Below are 25566 nucleotides of genomic sequence, written 5' to 3' on the forward strand. Positions count from 1 at the left end.
TATACAATTGTATGTGATAATGCATATTTTATACACACATTAGATAAGACTCAAAACAAATGATACATCTTCCAAAATCCAAAAAAAAAAAAAAAGTAAGAAAGAAAGGACAAGGGCACTAACGAAACACAATAACTAAATTATTTTTAAAGAAAGTAAGCATTAAACTGGGTATGATGGCACAAGTCTGTCATCCCAGCACTTGGGAGACCAAGGCAGGAGGATCACCAGGAGTTCAAGGCCAACTTGGGCTACACGGTGAGTTCAAGGCCAGCCTGGACTACATAGCAAGACCGTGCCTCAAAAAACAAACAGAAACAAAACAACAGAAAAGCACTGAAAAGACAGGTACATACGCCAGGGGTAGTGGCGCACACCTGTAATCCCAGTCCTTGGAAAGTTGAGGCAAGAGGATCACCGCGAGTTTGAGGCCAGCCTGGGCTACACAGTGAACTAAAGTCCAGCCTGAGCACCATAGGGAGACCCTGTCTCAAACACCTCCTCCAAAAATAAAGGAAAAAGACAGCTACAGGCTGGGAATGTAGCTTAGGGGCGAAGAGTGCTTGCTTAGCAGTGGGTGCTGAGCATCCCAAGGACCTGGGTACAAGGACAAGTGCAGTCTACCTTGTGTTTTCCACAAAGAGCTACAGATCCATACAGAAGACGATGATAGATAGATATATAGACAGGTAGATGGTAGCTCATCTACACACAAAGAAAAATGTCTCAAACACAAGAAACTGCTAAGTATCACCATTGTGGAGAGCAGGATTTATAGATTTGTGAGTGCCTGTTAAATGCCAGGACGGTGGTTAGTACAAAGAGCTACACAGTGAATAAGAGCAAACAAGACTTCCGCCCTCAGGGATCCTGCCTCTCCTGGAAGGAGCTGACAATGGGCAACATTTTATATGAATGCGACTTCTCGGTGCGTGCGAAGCACTGGGAAGAACGGAGCAGGTCGGATGGCGGCTGGATAGAGTGGGTGGAAGGGCTCTCGAGAAAGCCGACATTCGTCTGACAGAGGCAAGTGGAGGACCAAGCCAGCAAACAGTTCCCAGGGGACACAGCAAGGGCAGAGACTCAGGTGAAACGGGGTGGGGGGCTTCAAAGATCAGAGGAGCTGAGTGCTAGGAAGCCGGACTTCGGGGTCGACTTCTTGAGGAGCAGAGGCAGCAGGCACTATGCACACGTGCCAGACTTTTAGGGACCTGAGAAAACCTTTCCCTTTCTTTTAAAATCAGAAAACAGATAAAATTTGAGTGTCAAAGGTTCTATTGGGCTGTATAGCATACACTCGTCAAGTATAATTTTTGCAATTTTTAATGGAAGAAGGGACCCACAAAAGTCAGTCCCAGTGTGTCCCTGGCCAACTCCTAAACAGTGGCACACACGTGGTTGGCACTCTGCTGATACTTGTTGCAGAAATCAAAGAAGCAGCGGGAGGCATGGAGGGCCAAGTTTGCTTTGTACACTAACCCAGGGAAGCCTCACGTACCCAAGGGAAGTGACACGCTAAGGTTAGGAATCGGAGCACAGATGGAGCTTAACTTCTTGCTTTCTCCATTTTGATCTCTAATTATGTTTTACAACCTAGTATTTTTATATTAAAGCCTTCAGATACGCAGAGATCTTTTTCAAAAGATCCTCACTAGTAGAATTTTTGGGTTAGTCTTTAATTGTAGCAGAAAATGCACACACACACACACACACACACACACACACACACAGAGCCAGTATACTTCAGTTTGTTGGTTTTGCAGGTAGTAGTTCCTGTTCAAGTTCTGGTTGCTCCTGTATCTTAGAAACAGCTGGTCCTGTGATGCATAGCTGGTCACTGTAATGCACATTGTATAAACCAGTCCCCAACTGACAAGCCATCCTGCCTCTGTACTTCCTGCTTGCTTGTCCCATATAAGCCCTAGAACACCTGAGATCGGGGCCTGATATGCTGGTAATGATCCTGATCAGTGCTCTTCGACGTAAATAAATCTGCCTCCAAATCCTGGGTGTCCTTTTGGTGTTTCTGCTCCCTGTTGCATAATTAATGAGGGCTTCTCTTTCTGGCTTTCCAGGTAATTGCTGTTAATCTGTACAAGCAACCTGGGAGCAGGTGTATGAAACATATCAAAGAAATGAAAAGGGGGCTGGGGATTTAGCTCAGCGGCAAAGCGCCTGCCTGGCAAGCGCAAGGTTGTGAGTTCGGTTCCCGGTACCGGGGAAAAACGAAAAAAAAAAAAAAAAAAAAACAAAGAAATGAAAAGAAATGGAAGCCATGTTTCTTGATTTCAGCTGTACTGCCCAGCTAGTCAGTGTCACCCCAAGCCCCTCCCATGCCTGTCCCCTGCCCCTGTGATCTTGCAGAAGTTACTTATTGCCAGCCATCAGTTCTCTCATCTGAGCGATAGGATAGTAAAAATGAATATGTATGTATATTTGGATTTAAATGAAGTCGTAAAATATACTTGGGAAAAATATCTTCTGGTAAGAGATTGAAGTTGACAAATATCCGTGCTAACTTTTGGATGATCTTTTACCCAATGCCCCTGCCAAAAAAAAACCAAGGTAGAACTTTCTGTTTGGTTGGTTTTCATTTCCAAGTGTACTAATGTCATGATTATTTACACATGCTTAATATATAAATTAAACTGATTTTTACATATATATAAATGGAACCCTTAAATATCAGACCAGCCACTCCCAAGGATAGCTTTTGCAAAACCAAGAAGAGACACTTGGCTACTTCACTCTGTCCTGTTATTCAGCGCAGTACCCTCCGGCCACGTGGCCACTGATCACTTCCAAGTGTCCCAGTCCAAATGTGAAAGTGCCACAAATGTAAATGCACGCTGAATTTTAAAGACAGTGTAAAGAGAAGGATGTAAATTATCCTTATAATTTTTATATTGTCTCCATGTTAAATTGATAAAATGTAGGGTATATTGGATTAAATAAAACATTATTCAAATTAATTCCATCTGTTCCTTTTCCATTATTTTAGTGCAGCTATTAAAAAATTTTGAATACTGGACTAAGGATGTATCTGGGCTGTAGAATGCTTGCCTGGTGAGCACTCGGCCTTGGGTTCAATCCCTAGTACCACAAAAAGAAAAAGAGAAAGGAAAATTCAAATTACCTACGTGGTTCATTATACAGCGTTCGCCCCCTGTAACTGTTTATTGAGGCGGACAGAGGGGTGGCGCTGCACCCGACTTGCTTAGCTTAACCTGACAATTATGGTCGTTAGTTGTGGTTAGTCTTATGCGGTTCCTTCCACCCTTTCTTTTATTGATTCTACAGGTCAGTGGGTTTCATTTTGGTGGGCTCATACATACGCATAACGTACTTGGAACATTTTTGCCCCGTGTCCTACTCCCTTCTAGTTTGACATCTTTGGGGTGTCCATGTGTATAATGCTTTTTGTCTAGCTCCCTCCCTATATTATCCTCTTCCTCGAGTCCAGTAATAGTCCCCCTTCTACTTTCTTGTCTTTCTTTTTTTTTTAGATTTCACCTTTTAGGGAGAACAGCCGATATTTATCCTCCTGAGTGTGGCTTGTTTCATTCAACAGGATGGTCTCCAGATCCATCCCTTTTGCTGCGAAGCACAGAATTTCGTGCTTCTTTGTGGCTGAATAATACTCCATCGTGTATAACTGCCGCAGTTTCTTTCTCTGTTTATCTGCTAATGGGCACCTAGGCTGGTTCCATATCTGAGCTATTGGGAACTGTGCAGCAATGGACATGGACCTATGGGACATTGCCATACCACATTTCTGTATTTCAATGGGGACAAGACGAGCAGGGAAGCATCCTGAAATGAATGATTTAAGCTCTGGGAGCCTGAGTTGCTGGTCTATAACATGAGAAATCATAATGCTACCCACTTCGCGGTTGTGCGGGAATTAGACCGACTTAAATGCTTTGCCGTCCGGCACTCCACAAGCCCTCAGGAAGGGTGGTTTTTAGAACCATCGTTCACAGGTTGCCCTTACTTTATTTGTTCTTCATACTCAGGAAATCTCTGTTTTCTTGCAGTTCCTGGCCAGCTCTGTAGTTGGGGCTTCCCTTGAAGAAGTTGCAGAGGAGGAGGAAGATGAAGATGAAAATAAGGCCACTGCCCCAGAAACCGCATCAGCCAAGCACAAGGAAGGCACATTCCAGATCGTGGGCACGCTTTCCAAGCCCGAAAACATCCCGCCAGACTTTGCCACGGAAACGTACAAGGTGAGACCAGGTGGCTTGGCTAGGAGCGGACAAAGAGAAGAGCTCCCATCCACTCCGGTCCCCTCATGGGACGCTGTCACTCTGAGCCTGTCATTCTCTTCCGCAGACATGCGGCACCGGCAGCACTGGGGACATGCTGCTGTCCTGTGACAAAGATTAATCACATTAAACTTTAGAAGCCAGACATGGTGGCATATGCCTGTAATCCTAGCACTTGGGAGGCTGAGACAGGCTGTGCTCTGCTTAAAAAATCTTCTGTCTGCATCACCCAAGACTACTCAGAGCCACAGTGGTCCCATCCATGAAGGACAAATACCCTTTGAGAGTAAGCCGCTCAGGAGCCACACCTGGTGACAAACACCTGCAGCTACACTCGCAGGGTGAGGCTGGAGGATCACAAGTTCCAGCCTGGGCAAGTTGGCAAGACCATTTTAAAATTTTTAAAAAAAACAATGGAAAGGGCTGGGGATGTAGCTCAGTGGTAGAGCACCCCTGGTTTCAACCCCCAGTACCAAGAAAAAAAGAAAAAAAAGCCACTCATGAACAGCATTCCATCATGTTGCTGTCTTACTGAGAAAGCAACCTCCACATGACCAATTCTACACAGCTGAAGCTTTTTTTAACTTTTATTGAGACAGGATCTCGCCATGTATTTCAGGCTGGTGTTGCACTCACTATGCAGCACAGGATGGCCTCAAACTTGCAGCAATCCTCCTGCCTCAGCCTCCGAGTGCTGGGATTACAGGCATGCGCCACCATGCCTAGCAATAGTTGAAGCGTTTAAAACCCCCTGGGAAGTGTGGGGCATCTACTCCGCTACCTGGCCTGCTTCTCTCTGGGCCTTCCATACAGTTTCTTATACTGTGCCTGAGAACAGCCTTCCTTCCTTCCTCACCTAACCACTCCTGTTCATCATTCAAGATGTAACTCCTTACCCCATAAATTCATACAGTCATGGGCCAATTAAAAATAAAACATAAGCCAGGCATGGTGGCACATGTCTATAATCCCAGCACTTGAGGCTGAGGCAGGAGGTCTGCCTCAAGTCCAAGGCCAGCCTGGGCTCCGTAGTGGGTTCAAGAATAGCTTGAACTATAAGGTAAGGCCTTGTCTTTTAAAAATAAAACTAATAATAATAATAATAATAATAGTAACAATAAAACTTGAAAAATATTACAAGTATAAATTTCATCCTGCACTCACCCTCCACTGAAGCTGAAAACCATGGGTCACTGTGGGCTCCTACTTACCTTGCCACCCACATCCCAGGGTCATGGGTGCCTCAGTTTATCCTTCCTTTCCATTTTCATTGCCCTTTGCGTTAGCTTGGATCACCGTCGAGTCACTCACTGTTCGCCCAGCTTGACTCAGTGAAAGTGCATTGAGCACCCCAAGCGTCCAGAGATGAACAGAGCTCCTGGCCTAGCAGGGACTCTATAGCAGAGCCATGAATGTGACAACAGAGGGGTGCATGCAGCAGCACCCCGAGCACTCTGAAAGAGGCAGATGATGATTCTCAGTCTCATCTATAGAACCAGGCAAATGAAGCTTCACCCTGCTCCCTGCCAAACAGACTGAGGACCCCTGAGCTCCTGGGATCCTTCTGTCCTGGAGCCTCCAGCAGCACAAAGTTCTGCCAGAGGTCCTCCCGGGGGAGGCTGTGATCTACTGGAGATACAGGAGGAAAGTGGGTGGGGGGAGACAGCTGGGAAAGTATACGGAGCGCTCTGCAGTAGAAGGCATCAGGTCAGCTTCCAGCTGGGCAATAGGGAGCCATGGGGAAGAGGTGAAGCGTGGCAGGAAAGGAGAAGGTGAGCTGAGGATGGAAAGTGTTAGGTTTGTCAAAGGTGCTTCTGTTTGGCCCAGCAAACCACCTGCAATTCCTTGGGCATCCCCAGCTCTGCCAGGTGAGCTCATATTCACCCTTCCAGTGCCACTCAAATGTCAGCTTTTATGGGACATGGTCACGTCTTCCTTCTAGTTCACGAACGTCAGCTGTACCGCTCCGTTAGCCCTTCCCACATTTGGGGCTGCTGTGAAAGGCTGTACAGGCCGTGCACTACCCTAGTGCTTGGCTAAGGGAACGAGTGGGGCTTGTATAACAGCAACCTGTTCTGCCGGCTGCGCTGTGCCCCAGAACGGAAGCAAGTTGTTGTTTTCTAGTTTATTCAAAGGCCTCGTGTATGTTTAGTTGTGTCTTTGTCTATTTTACACTATAATATTTTGCTAACAGTTTTTCCCCAAATACACACACACACACACACACACACACACACACACACACGATACCTCTTACTATTGAAAACCATGTATTATTTATTTTTGTCCCTGTCCACTGGGTGAAAAGCAGACCCACAGTCGGAGATACAGCTCAGTGGCACAGCACCTTCCTGGCAAGAGCAAGGTCCTGAGTTCGATTCTCAATACCAAAAAAAGAAAGAAAAGAAAAAAGCAGATCCACAAAAATTTATTATTAAATGAGTGGTGGGCAGGACGGTGATGCTCTTGAAAATGTGTCTGTTTCATCTTAAATAGATCTGACCATAAGTAAATAAATGTGTGTGATCCTCTTTGGACCCTGCTCTAACCTGCCCTTACTGGCTGGAGTCATAGATGTTTTCCTTCGTTTTCTTGAACCAAGTCTAAAACATACATTTTGATTCCTTCTATTTTTCAATGTTCTTTCTTCTTTCATGTGACATTCCCAAAGCCAGATCGGTCCCAGGTGTAATAGGAGGGTAATGTTCTCTCACAGTATCGTGTTATTGATAAAGGAAACGTTGAAGGTTATATCAACGTCACTGGAGAATCTTCTGTCTTGTACATTCAACCCAGAAAAGGACTTGAATGTCTGGTATCTTGGGTTAAATTGTGTCCTCAGAGGCTGGTTGTGGTGGTACACGCCTATAATCCCAGAGCTGGGGAGGCTGAGGCATGAGGATGGCCACAAGTTCATGGCCAGCTTGGGCTACATAGAGAATTCAAGGCCAGCTTGAACTTACATAGTGAAATCCTGTCTCAAAAAAAATTTTATTTTAACTAAAAATAAATTTTGTCCTCTGAAAATAGAATATGTTGATGTTCTAGGATGTAATACCTCAGAATGTGACCTTGTTTGGAGATAGGGTCTTTTTAAGGAAATCAAGGTAAAAAGAGGTCAGTAAGATGCACCTGTAGGTCCATGTGACCGTTGTCCTTTTAAGGGGGAAATTTGGACACTGCACACAGGGAGGATGCCACTTAAACATTGGGTCAGAGATCAGATGACGGTTCTACAAACCAAGGACTCAGCTACCAGAGACCACAGTTGGGTGAAACAGATTTTCCCTCTTACCCCTCAGAAGGAACCAAATTTTTGGACACCTTAGACTTGGACCTTTAGCCTCCAAAACTGAGATGACAAATGTATGTGGCTTACGCTACTCAGGTTCTTGCGCTTGTTACGACCACCCTAGCAAATTAATGCGGACAACACAAGAAGACCTAACAAAGAGAGCAAGAGAAACTAGTGCGCGCCGCTGAACTGAACAAGGATTTCCTTTCCTTTGCTCTCAGGGCAAGTTGCTTGGTAAGATACCAAGTTTGATCTGAAAGGCGCTGCTTTAATGCAAGTGGTCAGGGAACTCTGGGAATGTCTGATGCTTCGGACGACGGGAGTGACAGCAAGCACACAGCCTGGTTTGGAAGTGCCAGGTCCCAGGGGCTGGGGCTTTAGCTCAGTGGCAAAGCACCTGCCTGGCAAGCAGAAGGTTGTGAGTTCAATTCCTGGTACCAGAAGAAAAACGAAAAACAAAAAAAACACAAAGAAATATTCTAGGGGCTGGGGATTTAGCTCAGGGGCACAGCGCCTGCCTGGCAAGCTCAAGGTCATGAGTTCGATTCCTGGTACTGGAACAAAAACAAAAACAAAAAAAACAAAATATTTTGGCCAGGTGTGGTGGTGCACGCCTGTAATCCCAGCACTCAGGAGGCTGAGGCAGGAGGATCATTGTGAGTTCGAGACCAGCCTGGGCTACAAAGTGAGCTCAAGGCCAGCCTGAGCTGCATATCGAGACCTTGGCTCAAAAGGCCAAAAAAAAAAAAAAAAAAAAGGAAGTGCCAGGTCCCCTTCTGGTTATCTGGGAACACACCGTGGGACTGGCTTTGTGGGAAATGCACTGGCATCCACACAGCGAGGAATGACTAGCTAAAACGCAGTGATCACAGGGTGAGTTTTGTGTGATGTAAGAATACTTTACCATTAGAAGTTCCCATATTTTGAAAATATTCCCAACTGCCAAGTGTTATAAGGTACCTTACACCCCCAGAGAGGTCAGATTCATTTCATCCTGAGGATCTCAAAATGACCCAAATGAAGCACTCATCAGCACTTTTCAGTGATTCATGGTGTGCAGTTGCTCTGCTAATCTTGCACGGAGTTTGAGTTAATTTTAATGTCCCACTCATTTTCCCCGTGTGTTCTACCTCTTCCTGCCGGGCCTGGTGTTTAAACAGCAGGCAGAGATATTACCTGTGGTCCTTTCAACGTCCTACAATCATCTGTCCCACAAACTTCCTTGTTCTTTGAAAACTACACACAGAAGAGAGACAAAATGTCATTTTGTGTAGAAATCTTTCTGCAAGTATTTCCTCTGGGACTCTTGCATGTAGCATGTCTAACTGAGAAGTCATCGTTCCATCTAAATACTGAGGTTACCTTGTTCGTTTAGCGCTGCCAATGGCTGTCATTTTTCTTTCCAGAACCTGTCTCGAGGAGACCTTCTCATGCGCCTGCTGGAGTGCGACACCATTATTTATAACATCACCGAGAGCCCGCAGCAGGTGGAGGAAGCCATCTGGGCCGTCTCTGGTCAGTGGGGTGCACTCTTTGATCTCAAGGGACCCTGTTTCTTTAATTGACTTTCTGCTTCTTTTACAATGTTGTGGATCAACCCAGGGCCTCACGCATGCTAGGCAAAAGCTCTACCGTGGAGCTACACCCCAACCCCGTACTGACACCTTGCAGTTGTAGAGTGCAGTATTTGCGTGCAGTGGCGTGACTTCCAGACCTGAGGGATTCTCTCTAACAGTAAGAATTTGATTCATTTTAGTAAATGTTTCCTGACAGCAAAGGTCAGCGAGGGAGGGTAGAGAATGCTTGCATTTTGAAAACGCTTTGAAGAATGTAGTGAATCTGAGAACCTCGGGTCTAAGAGAATAAGGTAGTGCTGAGAAACTGGCTCCTTTTGTGATTTATTTCTTCTTTACATCTGGAGCAAAGGAGAAAGTGGGTCAACTCATTTGAATAATTATTCTAGTCTAGGACAGTCAAAAAAAAAAGACGAACAGCATCTCGAATTTCAGTGACTTCAATTTTCTGTCTTGTTTTGTTTGAGATGGATTAGATAAGGGGTTGGCAAACTTTTCATGTAAAGGGCCAACGTCAGTAAATATCTTTGGCTTCGTGAACCATGGAATCTGCTGTTATAGGGGGAGCATAGCCATAAATAACATAAATAGGTGAGCTGGGTTCTTGTAAATCTTTATTCACAAGAACAGGCAGTTCTTTGCTGACCCTTGAATTAAATGTACAGCAAAACTCTATTTTTGGCTTCAATTCGAAGAAATGGAACAGAACCTCAATGATCGCATCAGATTCAGGTGAATGAAAACACAAAAGCACTGTCCGTGGATGTGCGGGATGCCGCAGGCACTTGGACAGATTGATTCCTGTTGAAATGAAGTAATGATTCTGCTATAAGAGAATTTTAAATATAGTCCAGTATGAGTCACATATGAGTGAATACGGCCCAGGAAAATAGATTCCAGTCACCGTACATTACACGTTTCACTATGGGAGAGATCACATGAGCTTCTACAGTCACACAACAGAAGGAAACAGCAAACCAGTACATTGACGAATCACAGGGTGAGATCAGCCTGGTGAGCTACGGCAAGGCACGGAACTCTGCTATAGCATCATCCTGCTGTCTCAGCTTTCAAACTGATAGAGACTAGAGGTCTGATAAGCTTAGCGATGCATTCTGAGAAGCTTATCTATTCATTTTAAGAGTGTTACCCCTGTCACACCAGCACTCTGGGAGGCTGGGGCAGGAGGATTGTGGTGAGTTCAAGGCCAGCCTGGGCTACATAGTGAGTTCAAGGCTAGTCTGAACTGCAGAGAGAGACCCTGGAGAGAGACAAGTTCTCACTAAACCGATAAATTGCCTAGGCTGGGATTGAACTTGCAATTCTCCTGCCTCAGCCTCCCAGAGTGCTGGAATTACAGGTGTATGACGCCACACTTGGCTTGAATTACATGTTTTTGAGCTATGTGGTATTTGTGTGCAACAAAGTATTGTCAGAGACCTTCCATCTATCACTTGATACACACACACATTCTTAGATTTTGTTTTTCTTACAATGGGATTTGGTAGGGGGCAGTACTGGGGCTTGAACCTAGGATCTTTGCATAGAGCTTCATCTCCAGCTCTTTCTATTGATTTTTATTTTGAGACTGGGTCTCACTAAGATGCTAAGTTGCTTAGGCTGGGCTCAAACTTTTGATCCTCCCACCTCAGCCTCCCAGAGTGCTGGGACTGCAGGTGTGCACCACCATGGCCAGCTCATAGTATTTTTAATAATGTTTTATTAAATTATTTTAAAATGCTTTCAAATTCTCCTACCTTGGGAGGTGGAGGAAGGAGGATGGCCAAGCATGTGAGGCCAGCCTAGGCTACATGGTGAGTTCAAGGCCAGTCTGAATGACACAGCAAGACCCTCAAAAAAAAAATATTCCAACCTTGCCTTTCAGAGATACTGAAGAGAGGGCAAGATGGCACGGGAGAAAGGAATGGATTACTAGAAATCAGAAGGAGGTGTTTGCACATGTGGATGAAGTGTGTGCTCAGAAGGAAACATGCAGGTCGTTTTAGACCCACTGTAAACATTGTAGATCAGAAAGGATAACCCAGCGGGAGGAGCTGGAAGTGTGTCAGCTACTCACAAAATAGGCCGGTGCGAAGCACAGCGGAGCAGAAAGGTTAAAAGAGCAAAATTAAATGGAAAAGACAATTTGATGAGAGTGAAAATAGCAACTGGAATGAATGTTGGGAGCAGGGGGCCAGTGGGCATGTGGCATTCTCAGAGGGATCCCGAAGATACCGTCCTGCCAGGCAGGAAGCCCATGCGGGTTGGATTCCGGAGCTCTGCGCTTCCCCGTTTTTCTCCTTGTTGAAGGCATCGCCTTACGGGACCACAAGCACACCGTGACAGATGCGCCCCTTTGTTTAAGAGACCACACACTTTAGCTTAGACCCTTTTGCAGACTATCATGCAGCATGCAGAATACTTTAGTAGAATCACTTGCCAGGTGTGTTCTACAAGGCTTCACCATTAAATGGGGTAACCCCAAGGGAGGCAAACACTCACCCTTCTTTCTGTCTGCATCTGGCCTGCCAGCCAGCCTCTATGAATGGCACAAAAGTGGGCACTCCTGCAGGGTGTGGTGGCTCACACCTGTAATCACTACACTCGGGAGGCTGATGCAGGAGGGTTGCTGTGAGTTGGAGGCCAGCCTGGGCAACATAGCAACACCCTGTCTCAAAAAAAAAAAGAGGTTCACAGGGATCCAAATAACTGCTCTGCTCTTGGCCTTACAGCGCTGAAGGAAGAAGTCAGCCACTTTGGGAAGCGCAAGGTGTTTATCTTACTGTCCACCGTGATGACGTGGGCGCGATCCAAGCCTCTGGACCCGGTAAGCAGCGCATCCGCTCCCTGTGGTCACCTCCCCGCGGTCCTGACATAGGCTGCTTCCAGGAGTTGGCTGTTGCAAGCTGTGTTGCTATAAGCATGGGTGTGCACGGGTCGCTGTCACAGGATGTCTTTAACTCTCTCTGGAAGGTACTAAGAAGGGGCACAACTGAGTTGAGTGGAATTCTAGTTTTAATTTTGGGGGGATTTTTTTTTGTTCCTTTGGTTTTTGTTTTTTGAGACGGGATCTCACTAAGTCCAGACTGGCCTTGAGCTCACTTTGTAGCCCAGCCTGGCCTCAAACTCTCAGCAATCCTCCTGCTTCAGCCTCCCAAGTGCTTAGACTACAGGCACGTGCCACCATGCCCAGCTGTAGTTGTAGTGTTCTGAGGCCTCTCCACACTAATTTTCCTAGTGGTTGTACTAGTTTACACCAACAGTATAGAAGGATTCCTTTTTCCCCACGCTGTCATCAACATTTGTTATTATTTGATTTCTTGATGATACCCATTCTCTCTAGGGTAAGATGGAATCTCAGAATTGTTTTAATTTGCATTTCTGTCCTGGCCAGAGAGATTTGTTTGTTCGGGTTTGGTTTTTTGAGACAGGATAATTACAGTCTCACTTTGCATTCAGGCTGGCCTTGAACTCATGGCAGTCCTCCTGCCTCAGCCTCCTGAGTGCTGGCATGACAGGTGTGCACTACCAGACCTGGCTATGGCCAGAGATTCTGACCATTTCTCTACGTACGTATTGGCCAGTCCCACTTCTCCTTCTTCTGGAAGGTTTCAAAGGAGCTCAAAAGTTCCGGCTCTTACTGACGTCGTAGCCCTCCAGGTACTGCTGCTGTGCGCCCAGGCGGAACGCAGCGCACATGCGGACTGGGCCGCGCAGGGCACTTAGGAGCTTTAGGTTGCTGCCCGAGGAACTCGCCGCGTGCGCATGCACCCCGTGTCATTTCAGGCCGCGCACTGATCACACAGTGTCCGGCCGGGCAGGACTCTCGCTGCATATTTAGGAGGAGCAAAGCAAACGGGAGCAGGACGACAGCAGCAGCGGCCACTTCCCTCCCCAGGGGCAGGCGTCGCTCCCAGGGGCGCTTCAACGTCCCCAAGCGAGGTCAGCTTGAGCTGAGCCTGCTCCCCGCCCGCAGAGGTGCCGGTTTCTCCATAAAGCTGACCCGCCTGGGCCCCGCGGAGGTCCGATGCCTTAGCGGCTGCCCGTTCACAGGCTGGCCGGCTACGCACGATGCCCCGGCTCCTCTATAGACGAGTAAAGATGGGAAACCGGAGGGGACCCTGCTCCACACAAACCAGTCAGAGCAAGACAGGCTGAGGGGCAGTCGCTGTCACAGATCGTGCCCGGGGAGGGAGAGAGCCCAGCGCGTGACCCCGAGGTGCCCAAACACTGTGGCCATTAGAAGGAGACCGCGCAGCGTGCGACACACTCGCCCGAAGCCACAGTGACTCGGGAGGCAGAGGACCGCCGGTGCCCACTCTGCCCCAGCCAGGAACCAGGAAGGACAACTCCGAGTCCCCAGCCCAGCCAGAGATCTAGGGCTCTGCCTGTTCCCTGGGGAAAAGCCGTGGCCCGCTAAGCGTGAAGCCACCTTGTAAAAGGCGACCATTCCCACTGCAGCCACGGGCCCGAGGGGGCTGTGAGGCAGAGCAGTCACAGAAGCAGGAGAGTCACGGGCCAGCTGCCACCATAGCGTGCAAGCCAGGGCCACCACGCGCATTTCTTCCCAAAGCCAAAGCTGACTCCGTGACAGTGGGGCTGCCACATAAAAATACACCTGAGAAGGCCCAGCGCAGGGGCACAGGCCTGTTATCCCCGCACTAAGGAGGCTGAGGCAGGAGGACGGCAGGTTTGAGGCAGCCTGGACAGCTTAGGGAGACCCTATCTCAAGATGAAATTGGAAGAGCGCTGAGCAGATAGGTGGGGCAGGGCCCTTGCCAAGCAAGCTTGAGTTCCACAGCAGAGGAGCAAGGACACTCAGTGTCAGGTGAGCAGCAGATACTTTTTAGTGTATGAATGATGTACCCTAAAAAATTATTCTTTTATTTGAAATTCAGATTTTTTTTTTTTGGTACCGGGAATCGAACTCATGACCTTGCACTTGCCAGGCAGGTGCTGTGTTGCTGAGCTAAATCCCCAGCCCCAGAAATTCAGATTTAACTGGGGGTCCCGTCTTTTATGTAACAATACTGCCTGTTCTGGTTTGATTTGATTCAGTTTGGTTCGGTTTTTTGAGACAGGATCTTGCTCTGTACTCCAGGCCAGTCTTAAACTTGCTGTGTCACCCAGGCTGGCCTCCAACTCGCACCGCCGCCTCAGCCTCCCCGTGCTGGGCTTACAAGCGTGTGCCTCACACCTGGCCTATGGCAACGTGACCTGTGAGCCTCTGGGCAGGCGTATTCAGGAAACCAGCTACCACGGGGCAGCGGCCATAGCTCAGATGCGGGGGACCTGGCTAGCACACACCAGGCCCTGCGTTCCGTCTCCAGCTCCCCAAAAATAAATACATAAAATTAAAAAGAGAACAGCTAAACATGCAATATATATTCATCAAGCTCATTGTCCACAGAACTGAGGTGGACTAGCTTGGTCTGCCTTTGAGAACAGATTCTGTCTGCCTTTCTCCCCCGGGCATCCCTGTCATTTCAGCTGCCCAACCACTCTTCTATCCGTCAGCCGCTAATCCATCACCAAAAATGGACCATAAACCCACCTTGTTCTCTTTGTAACCATGGAGCTTCGTGGCTCATGCCTCAGCCATTAGCTTCCTGGAATACTTAGAACCTTCCAATCAGTGCGTTCTCCACGGCACAGCCTGGCGACCCCGGAGAGCACAATACAGATCATGCTGCAGTCGAGCTTGAGAAGTTAAACCTTTGCCCAGCCTTCTGTCGCTCTCAGAATAAATCTGAGCTCCCAACGTGGGGCATGAACCGGAGCAACCTGGCCGTCACCCTTTCTGTCCTCCCTGGGGCTTCCTTTATGCCACTCACAGACCTGTGCAGTTAGGTTCCCAGCTGGGCTCCCCTTCCTGTGTCTTTTCTGTCTCTTGTATTAATTCTTTGCAAACTGGGCTCAAATGCTTTAGATTGTTTTGTTTTGTTTTGTCTTTTTGAGACAGGGTCTCACTACACAGTTCAGGCTGGCCTTGAGCTCACTTTGTAGCCCAGGCTACAAAGCTCGAACTCACAACAATCCTCCTGCCTCAGCCTCCTGAGTGCTGGGATTACAGGCGTGCACCACCATGCCTGGCTACATTGGTATTTAACTTAGTTTCATGTGGTGTGATCAAAAGGTCCCATAAAGAATCCTCTACTTTTAAAATGTAATTTAATTTTGCTTTTGCTTTTGGGTTTTTTTGTTTGTTTTTTGGGGGTTTTTTTGAGACAAGGTCTACTTACGTAGTGAATTCAAGACCTGAGCTATGTAGCAAGACACTGTCTCAAAAAACAAAACAACAAAAAATTGCACATACTTACAGAGTGTTTAAATTCATAAATACCTTGTATAATGAGCAGGTCAGAGTAACTAAAATCTCCACCAGCTTCAGCACTTAGCATTTCTGTGTGGGGGGAATATTTGATACCCTGCCAGCTGGCCGATTTGAAATACGCAGCTCCCTGTCCTCAGCCAAAGCTGCCCTCCTGCCAAGCAGGGCTCTGGAGCTTCCATGGCGCCGCGGGCCCTCCACTGCGGGCGGAGAAGCCCCTTGGAGTCCACGCCCCAGGGCTGCACCTTCTCTGTCTTGCAGGAGGACTCTGAAGTCCCGTTCACGGAAGAGGACTACCGAAGAAGAAAGAATCACCCAAATTTTCTGGACCACATAAATGCTGAAAAAATAGTCCTCAAATACGGGAAAAACGTAAGTGTGGAGTCCCGGGGTGCTGCGGGTAGGGAGGCCCTTTTAAGGCCGCACACACTGGCCTGTTGCCGGTTGCCCGTCGTCCAGTTTTGCTAGTCAGGGTGATGAATAGTTCTCTGGTTTTGGAGGGGTGTGCATGGCCCACACTGCTCCCGGCATCTCTGGCCGGATGTGGTGGCGCATGCCTGGAATCCCAGCTCTCAGGTAGCTATGGCAGGAAGACTGCCGCAAGTTTGAGGCCAACCTGGGACACATGGCCTGAACTATATACTGAAACTCTGTCTCAATAAGCCAAAACAGCAACAATAATAATGACTGATAACATAAAATAAAATTTTAAGGACCTCTTTGTTTAGTGTCTTAGAAGCTTCTGTCCACAGGTCACTGAGCTGCAGTCTCCTCCCTCGACGCACTGCCCTTAGGCATCCTGGGGCAGGTTCTGGTCCTGCCCGCCCTGCAAGGCCCTGGCCAAGCCCAGGACTCTGCACATTTCCGGAGAAGCAAATAACAAGCACAGGGCCCGGAGGCCTCAGCGACAGCTGCACAGGGTCGCGAGCTGGGGCTTCCTGTGCCTCGTGCTGGGCGCCCTGAGAGCCGCTCTGGACAGTGACAGTGTTGTCCACGCAGCTCGCTGTCCCCAGACAATGTGGCACTGTGGGGAAGAGGCCCAGAGGTGCAGCTGCGACTCACGCCGGTCCCCACCGGACACCGAAGCTGCCCGCGGGTTCCATTCTTACTGTTTTCCCTGACTGCGAAACACCGAGGCGAGTTTATCTTGACACATCCGGAGTGACTGATCATTAAAACACCCAGAGTTGGGGCTGGGGGTTTAGCTCAGCGGCACAGCGCCTGCCTGGCAAGCGCAAGGTTATGAGTTCGATTCCCAGTACTGGAACCTCCCCGTGAAAAAATAAAACATCCAGAGTTGAGAAACTAATGTGGACAGTCAGAGCTCCTGGACCTTCTGTTCCAGCAAATTTGATCACTTTGACGTGCATCCATTATGGAATGCTCATACTTCTCTGGTCCTTTATCAAAATAGATGGTGGGAATTGCCCTGGTCATGAATTAGTAACAGCTGAAAAAATACTGAGGGCTTGCCTACCTGTGTGCCTAGCGATGTTTTATTTATTGTGTATCATGTAACTCTCCCGAATCTCGTGGATAATTTTTAAAATTCCGTGAAGTGCTGGGCATGGTGGTGAACACCTATAATCCCAGCATTCAGGAGGCTGAGGCAGGAAGATTGCTGCAAGTTCAGAACCAGGTTGGGCTACATAATGAGTTCAAGGCCAGCCTGAAACTACACAGGAAGACCTTGTCTCAGAAAAAATTGTGTGAAGTATGTACTACTAATACCACATATAGAGGATCGTTGCCCGTGTAGAGCTTAGGTAGAAGCCCTAAGCCTCCAAAGGCCCGGTTATATTTTTCCATTAGTGAAGACCAATCGTGAGTGAGCTGCACTAATAGCTCTAAGGTGACACCTAGTGGTCAATAAGGATATTACAACAGGAATTTTGTCCTCAAATTATGACGGCTTGTAAAATACAGGTGCCATACAACGCAGCACTGTGAAGGTAAAATATCTGAAGAAAACAAGAGAGAATTAGGAATTCTGGATCCTTTTCCATCCATTAATTTATCTCTTCAGCCAAGTCAATGTCTTGGGGTCATGTCTGGGACCTACCCTGAGGGACTAGATCTCCCAGTAGTATTCTACCGCTGAGCTACACCCCAGCCCACAACTCTTGGGATTAAAGCAAATAAAATAAAGGGACTGAATTAGATGACCTAAATTTCTTCCTGTTTGGAATTCAATAATTATATTATTTTTTAAAAATTCTTGATATGTTGATATGTTGAAGCCGGTGTGGTGGCGCATGCCTGTAATCACAGCACTCTGTAGGCCGAGGCAGGAGGATTTCTGTGAGTTCAAAGCCAGCCTGAGCTACATGGTGAGTTCAAGGCCAGCCTGAACTACCGTACATAGCAAGATCCTGTCTCAGTAAATAAAAGAATGACAACATTTCTCCACTTTAGATTATCATTCACTTGAATCTTTTGTGTGTGTGGTCATATATTTTCAAGCAGTGAATTAGACATATTCAACAAATCGTGATTTTGGTGGGACAGGGTCTTGCTGTGTACTTAAGGCTGGCCTTGAACTCACTGTGCAGCCCAGGCTGGCCTTGAACTGAAATGATCCTGTCTCAGCCTACTGAGTGCTGGGATTACAGGCACATGCTACCAGGCCCGGACCCAGTAGAGTAATTCCTGATGCCCTTCCAGTCTTTACACTGTCTCACTTCCACAGGACCTAAACTCATAAAAGACATCTGCCTTTGTGCATTATGGCAGGTGGGAATTGCAGCTTTGTGCATACCTGATCTAGATGCTCTCTAGAATCAGTCGCTTTGTGTATACTGCAGACATTTACCCCCTTGCAAGCAAGTACAGAATAGCTATTGAAAGGCATATAAAAATATAACCTTTTCTTTGTACTGGGAATCGAACTCAGGACCTTTCCTTTGCCAGGCAGGCACTGTGCCACTGAGCTACATCCCCAGCCCCAAAAATACAACCTTGATTAGACTAAAATATTCAACGTAGGCATCCCCAGCTTTGCATTCTTTGATGACATTAGCACATTAAAGAAAAATAGGGCCAGGGATTTAGCTCAGCAGCACAGTGCCTGCCTGGCAAGCGCGAGGTCCTGAGTTCGATTCTCAATACCAGAAAGAAAAAAGAAAGAAAAACAAATGTCTTCCCCAGAACAGGGTGTGCATGGCCCAGAAAGATTCAAACGTGGATCAAAGAAAAATAAAAGATTCTACGTGGGATGTGGTTTCACCAAAATCCAAGCACGACAGCTCGCCCTCAGCCTCCTCCTCCTTCCTGTGTTGCCCCGAGTGCCCTGCCAGTCACCGGAAGGAGCTGTGCAGAAGTCCCTGGCTGGAGGCCCAGGCCTCTGCACGGCCACTCTCAAGTCTTCCGTTCCACTTCTCTCCAAGCTCACTGTCCCCGCAGGCTGAGGACCCTGGGTGGACAGTGTCCTGGTTCTCGATACAGGCAGGAGCGTGTGCGTCCCCGCTGCAGTACAAGGGGAAGAGCCTGTGCCCTGGCCGCTTTCAGGCGGCTCAGCTCCCTGGAGCTTGTCCAAATCGTACTCTCAGCCCAGAGTGTTCCAGAAGGGAAGACATTCAGAACATCCCAAGACAAACCGTTCACGCTTAAAAATGTCTGGTTGGAACCAGTTTCCTCCCTAACTATTTTATTAGAGATGAGAGCCTCCCCACACCCTCATGGAAGCTCTTTGGCCTATATTTTCCTCCTTTTCTTGTGTAACCTCCTTTCCCTCCGTCCTATTTCTCAGATGCACCCTCCCACCCAACCCCACCTAAAACCCAGCAGCTGTCTGCTTCCTTCCTGCAAGGCCACGGCATGCCCATCTGGTTGGACATGTGAGGCTCTGCAGGAGCTGAGCCATAGGCTGTTAGAACCCTTTGGGAACCTTCTCTTGTCCCTTTACCTGGGACAGCTAGGGAAAGCCTGGGTCACTTTGCTCACTTAGCTACTGGCCAGGATGTAGGGCAGTGTGGACCAATTACAGTGTGTGTTAGGCAGCTTTCTGTGACTGTAACAAGATACCTGAGCTCAAAAATGTATCAAGAAGAAAGATGTTAGCTCAGTGTTTCAGAGGTTTGAGTCCATGGCCGATGGGCACTGTACACTGCGGTAGGAGCGCACAGCGGAGCGCACAGCCGACCATGGCTGAGTGTGAGAGAGAGAAGAGACAGGGGCACAAGTTCCTCTCCAGGGGAACAACACCTCCAATGACCCGAAGACCCCGCGCCAGGCCCCTACCTTTAAATCTCTGTCGCCTCCCACCAGCGCCAAGCTGAGGGCCGAGCCTGTAACACATGGACTTGGGGGACGTTCAGATCCAAACGATTGCACTGAGACACAGTTTCTCCAAAACTTCACTCAGTGACCGGATTCTCCCATGCCATGGCACTTCCTGTCTGTGCCTGACCCCCATCCCCAGCTCCTCCCTCCCTTCTTCAGTTTACAAACATCTCACCCTCCCTCCAAAAATCTAAGGACAGAGGTGGTGCCAGGGAGGATTTATTAATAATCCCTCGGCAGGAGGCTGGGAGGACAGCTCAGTGGAAGAGCCTTTGTCTACCAAGGTCAAGAGCCCAGATTCGATCCCACCACCGCAAAGTGAGCAAAATAAGCGAAACAGAGCCACAGAAATCCTATTACACCAGCTGCGCTGTTTCAGCTGGGTGATGGATTCCCTGGAGGAGTCGAATCACACTACCCCCGACTCTGAAATCCTCCTTAGGTAGGATTAAATTCCCAATCTAACCTATCATCGGACCTTACACCAGCAATCCTGAAAAAACACATTGTGCCCACCGTTACACAAAACTCTCTGGGTTTCTCTGTTTTGTTTAATTTTGTTTTGTTTCTTGTTTTGTTCCTGAGGTGGTGACTTGCTCTGTTGCCCAGGCTGTTCTCTTATTAGTGAATCCTCCTGTCTCAGCCTCCTGAGCAGCTGGCATCACAGGTGCACAGCACCACGCCTGGCTTGATTTTTAAATCAAGCAATGTAAAGGCTGCCTGGTTAGTGGTGTGTGCGTGGGGAAGGTACGGAAGGAAGAAGAGTGAGCTCGCAGGTAGCCCTGAGGATTATCTACACTTTAAGCTTTTCACATTCCACAAATTTCACGTCCACCCCCACCCCGGGAGCCTGAGCGGTATGCTGATGGTAAAAGACAGATAAATATTGAGACAAAGTCTCCCAGTCGCTAACCCATCCTGAGAATGAAGTAAACTTTCCACGTCAACCGAAGCCCTTCTATTCAGGCCTGTTTCTGAACTCACTTTATGTGGGTCTGTCCACGCCTGCTAGGAAATGACAGACCCTGGAGGGGGACCCGGGTTGTGTTTTGGTTTTTGGGAGGTTTTTTTGGTGCTTTTGTTTTTATTTTGTTTTGGTTTGGTTTGGTTTTTGAGACAGGGTCTTACTGTGCAGTTCAAGCTGGCCTTGAATACATTATGTAGCCCAGGCTGGCCTCGATCTCACAGCGATCCTCCTACCCCAGCCCCCCGAGGGCTGGCATATGCCACCAGGCCCAGCAGGACCTGTTTTTATAATCCCTTTCCCTCTGTGCCAGGATAGAGTTTACAGGTATTCAGTTTTCAACAAATGAGTCTGGCTCTAATTTCATGAAGAATCCCAATTAAATTTCCACAGTGGCCTGGGGCATTGCCGAGTTGTTCTCTGCCCTGAACAACACCTAATGTGTCCAAAAGCGTTGATAAAACGGCCCAGGTGCCCCTCATAAGGACTGAAATAATCTAGTTAATGTTGAAAATGTGATACTCAGCTTTGTCTGTATTTTATCCACTAGGCCAAAATATTCGCAACTTATGTCGTAGCTGCAGGACTTCAGTACGGCATGGAAGGTGGCATCTTACACACATTTTTTAAGGTACAGCTTTCCATTGTATGGATTTTTTGGTAAATATTTTACAGGGCTAGGGGTGTAGCTTGAGGGGAATGCTCTTGCTTGGCATGTGTCCTAGCATAAGAAATAAATAAATAATCCCAGCACTTGGGAGGCTGAGGCAGGAGGGTAGCCTCAGATTCATGGCGATTCTCCTGCCTCAGCCTCCTGAGTGCTGCATTTCAGGCATGGGCCACCACACCCTGATTTGACTAAATGGATTAAGTGTGAGGCTTCCACATTTATATACAGTGTGCACTGGTCGAATCCACCCTCCCTTTTTCCGCCCTCTCCCCTCCTGTCACTGAGCAAGGAGGCCCCTAAAGAGGAGAAGGGGTGGGTGCTCCGGAGTGGGTTCTCCACCTGTCTCAGAAAGAACTGCAGGACCCGTCGGTGAGAAGCACAGGCAGGTTTATGGGCAGAAACAATGCAGAAAGGAGCGGGGTGTTTGAGGGTGAGGGGCGCTGGGTCTGGGGTTGAGGGGTTTGTGTGGACTCGGGGTCCCTTCAAGAAGCGTGGTGTGGGGTGCTTGTTTATGCGTTTGAGTAATTTGTTTGGGTTTTTTGTCTTTTTGCGACAGGGTCTCGCTATGCAGTTCAGGCTGGCCTTGAGCTCACTTTGTAGCCCAGGCTGGTCTCGAACTTGCAGTGATCCTCCTGCCTCAGCCTCCCAAGTGCTGGGGTACAGGCATGCACCACCACACCCGGCTGTGTTTGAGTCATTCATAGTGTAACCAGTGCCTGCTTCCATGGGCCCCGCCGCTAACTAGTGAGTTGAGTGACATCTGTCTTTATCCGCAGGGTTGCCACGGGGCTGTCCCCACGTTTGCAACTGGGAGACGCACGCCCAATCCCTTATCCGCAGAAAAGCAGGGCCCCGGCTGCGGGGTTATTGTACCCTTAAGACAGGATTCTGGAGTGAGGCGTCTGTAAGGAAAATAAACAGGCCCCGGGGTGGAAAAGGCACTGTTGCCTTGGGTAATTTTGATTATGTCTCGAGCCTGTAATTTTTCTGAAATGTACAAATTTTTAAATTGCAATTTCCTGGTCTCCTTCCTAACCTGTCTTTGTTTCTGTCCGACTTCACTCCTGACCTCTCTGAATCGCTACGCTACATTCAGCTCAACTTTTTCTAGCTCCTTTCTGTGAAGGTGTGCGCCTTGTTTCGCGGTCGCCCTGCGGTGGACCCCGAGCTCCTCAGGGCCGGTTCACGAAGCATCGGGAGATGTCTCTGCAGAGGGTCTCCCTGTTGATCGCTTGACAGCTGCGTGAGCCGCGCCTCGCTCACACCCCACGAAGATGAACGCTTTGGCTTTTCTTTCTTCCAGCTTGCTTGGCTGGGCGAGGTCCCTGCGTTACCTGTTTTTGGAGACGGAACAAATGTAATTCCAACAATTCATGTTCTTGACCTGGCAGGGTAAGCATTCTCCCAGAAATATGACCCTCCTGGGTGGGTCATCAGTCTGTCTGTATTTTTAAAACAAAATTTTTTGAGATCAGGTCTCACTACGTAGTTCAGGGTGGGCTTGAACTCACTATGTGACCCAGGCTCACCTCAAACTCATGGCAACCCTCCTGCCTCAGCCGCCACGCACTGGGATTACAGGCATGTGACACCCTGCCCTCACGCATCTTTCTGTAAACTAACGTTTTTTGAGCATCTACTCAGAGCTAAGGCCCTTACACATATTGTATTTATTCTTCCCAACAACCCTATGCAGAAGGTATTGCGGGTACTATTATTATCTCCATTTTGCACATGATGAAATAGTGTTAACCTAAAAGCTCCACAGTTTCTTTCTTTTTTGTCTTTTTGAAACAGGGTCTGGCTATGCAGTTCAGGCTGGCCTTGAGCTCACTTTGTAGCCCAGGCTGGTCCTGAACTTGCAACAATCCTGCTGCCTCAGCCTCCCGAGTGCTAGGATTATAGGCGTGTGCCACCACGCCGGCAAGCTCCGGTTTCTTGCTTTTTTATTTTATTTTTATTTTGCTGGGGCTGGAGGTGGAACCCAAGGCCTCCCACATGCTAGGCAAGTGCTCTACCACGGAGCTACACTGCCAGCCCCCAAAGCTAATGGCCAGATGAAGTCTATCTCTTAGACACTTGGTTGGCAGAGCAACAATTCTAGGACAGCAGAGCTCGGTATGAGCAACATTCAGGGACATAGTTTCTTTCTCCTTTGCCCCAGATGAGACTGTGATGTCAGCCCACCAGTTCAGATTCCAGAAATCAGATAGCAGACGGGAGATCCTCCCCATCCCTGTGGTCTAGATAAAGCGGGAGCGATGTGAAGTAACAACACTGCCTTGAAGGAAGCGGGGAGATAGTGGTTGACCAGAAGGATGCGGTCTGCCTCTGCCTCCTCGGAGGCCGGGTGCGCTATTCAGCCACAGAGCAGAGAGAGGCATCAGTCAATACAGTCAGTGATTGCAGGGGCGAGGTACTGGGTAGGCCTCCCAGCAAAACAACAAATCAAGGTCTCTTTAGGGGCGCCTGATGTCATCTTGTAGCATTTTCTTATAGCTTCAGGCGTAGAGGAGGCTGAGGTTGTCTAGGCCTGGCTGCATTCCAGGAGGTTTGCGTAAATTGTAAATCCTAAATCGTAAATGGTCACGGGAGTCCAGGGTCAGATACCGAGGTGAAAAGTAAACTTCTGTTTCTTTAAAGGGCCCGAGAGCCCGAGATAATTTCGGCTCCTGAGGGCCAGCGTTCTGCCTCCCCACATCACGTGCTGAGCTGCGGGCCGAGCAGTCCGCAGGGCTGCAGCATCCGGTGGCTTCTCTGGGCTCGCGTGCACAGAGCAGCCCAGCCCCTGTCCCAGGCCGTCAAGCCGTCAAGCCGGGTCCCTGAGTTTGCTTGGGTCCGAAGCTCGGGTTGCCAGTCCCTCGCTCCCCAACTGCAGGCACAGCCTCGGGAGGAAGCTGAGGCGGACTTCCCAAGGTGCTGGCTTCCAGACACACATCCTGCCTTACGCAGTGCCTGCTGGGAGTGAGTCACAGCTGGACACATTTACCAGTTCACCTGGAAACAAGCAAAGCTCAGACTGCAGCCCTGCGCCATACCCTGAAGGCCCTGAACCAAGCAGTGACCACTGTTTTTAAGGACGGATCTTTTAAATTAAATAAATTTTGGACCACATCCAAACCCAGTCTCCTTCAGCCCACATTAATGGTGGGGAAGAAGGGGCCAAAATGTGCCCTGCTAGCGAGACCTGGTGGCCCATACCCGTAATCCCCACACTCAAGAGGCTGAGGCAGGAGGATTGCTGTTCATTCCAAACCAGCCTGGGCTACATAGTAAGTTTCAGGCCAGCCTGAACAACGCAGTGAGACTGTCTCAAAAAAAGAAAATAAATCAATAAACTAAATGTGCCTTTCTTTTTTGCAGAGATTTTACCTTAGGTTATCAGGTTTTAAAGATACAAAGGAGTCTCACATTCTTAAAATAAAATGTTTAGCTTTAGTCCCAAACAGAGAAGTTAGCGAACCATTTCCCATTATGGAAAAATTCGGGACCCTTTCCAGTAACATTTTTTTCTTCCTACAAGTTTCTTTGAATACTGTGAAATATTTAAGAAAGAAGCTAAAAGTTAATGCATCCCAAGAAAATAATATAAAATAAATGGGATGGCTAGGCCTAGCACACATGAGGCCCTGGTTTAATCCCCAGCACCACCAAAAACCAGTGAATTAAAATCGTGACGTGAACATTGATTATGACTTTTTTCTTCCTCAGTGCTGGGAACGGACCTCAGAGCTCTATGCGCCAGGGAAGCACCCGCCCACTTAGGCCGCACCCCAGCCCCGAAGTGAACCCCAATGAGTACACTTCCGCTTTAGTTTACAGCAAAGGGAACCCAGGGGGAGCCAGGCCGCTGTGGAAGGCCCATCCCCCCTTTCTGCCTGGACCGCGTCAGTCTGTGACACCCTGGCCTGCCTCTCGGCAGAGCTGCGTGAACGTGGGAAACTTGCTTCCTCTCGGGCCTCTGAGTCTGATTTCTCATTTATAAACAGAGGCCACCAGCTCACTTCCCTCAGCCTGTCATTGAGAGAATGACCCTGTGGGCCTGCCGCTGTCCTGGCACAGAGCTCGGCGCCCAGAAAGGCCGATGATCACTGGCTCAGAAGAGGTCTTCGTGGCGGGCCTGTGTTGCACGTGACACAGTGAAGAGCCGCAGCTTCTCTGAGTCTGTGACTCGCTTGGCGAAACA

The 25566-nt window shown here is 48.4% G+C and overlaps 1 protein-coding gene across 1 annotated transcript in view; it reads left to right on the forward strand.

The window, feature by feature from the left end:
- Ak7 (adenylate kinase 7) overlaps positions 1-25566 on the forward strand; it is a gene marked incomplete at its 5' end in the record, with an annotated part of 54230 nt that overhangs the window by 1869 nt on the left and 26795 nt on the right. Inside the window, 6 exon segments of the mRNA XM_005390399.2 lie at positions 4038-4226; positions 8967-9075; positions 11867-11961; positions 15727-15837; positions 21261-21341; positions 22684-22772. Of these exon segments, the coding sequence (XP_005390456.1) occupies positions 4038-4226; positions 8967-9075; positions 11867-11961; positions 15727-15837; positions 21261-21341; positions 22684-22772 (674 nt within the window).

The sequence above is a fragment of the Chinchilla lanigera genome, unplaced genomic scaffold (assembly GCF_000276665.1).
Source record: "Chinchilla lanigera isolate Chin_1 unplaced genomic scaffold, ChiLan1.0 scaffold00037, whole genome shotgun sequence".
NCBI lineage: Eukaryota > Metazoa > Chordata > Mammalia > Rodentia > Chinchillidae > Chinchilla > Chinchilla lanigera.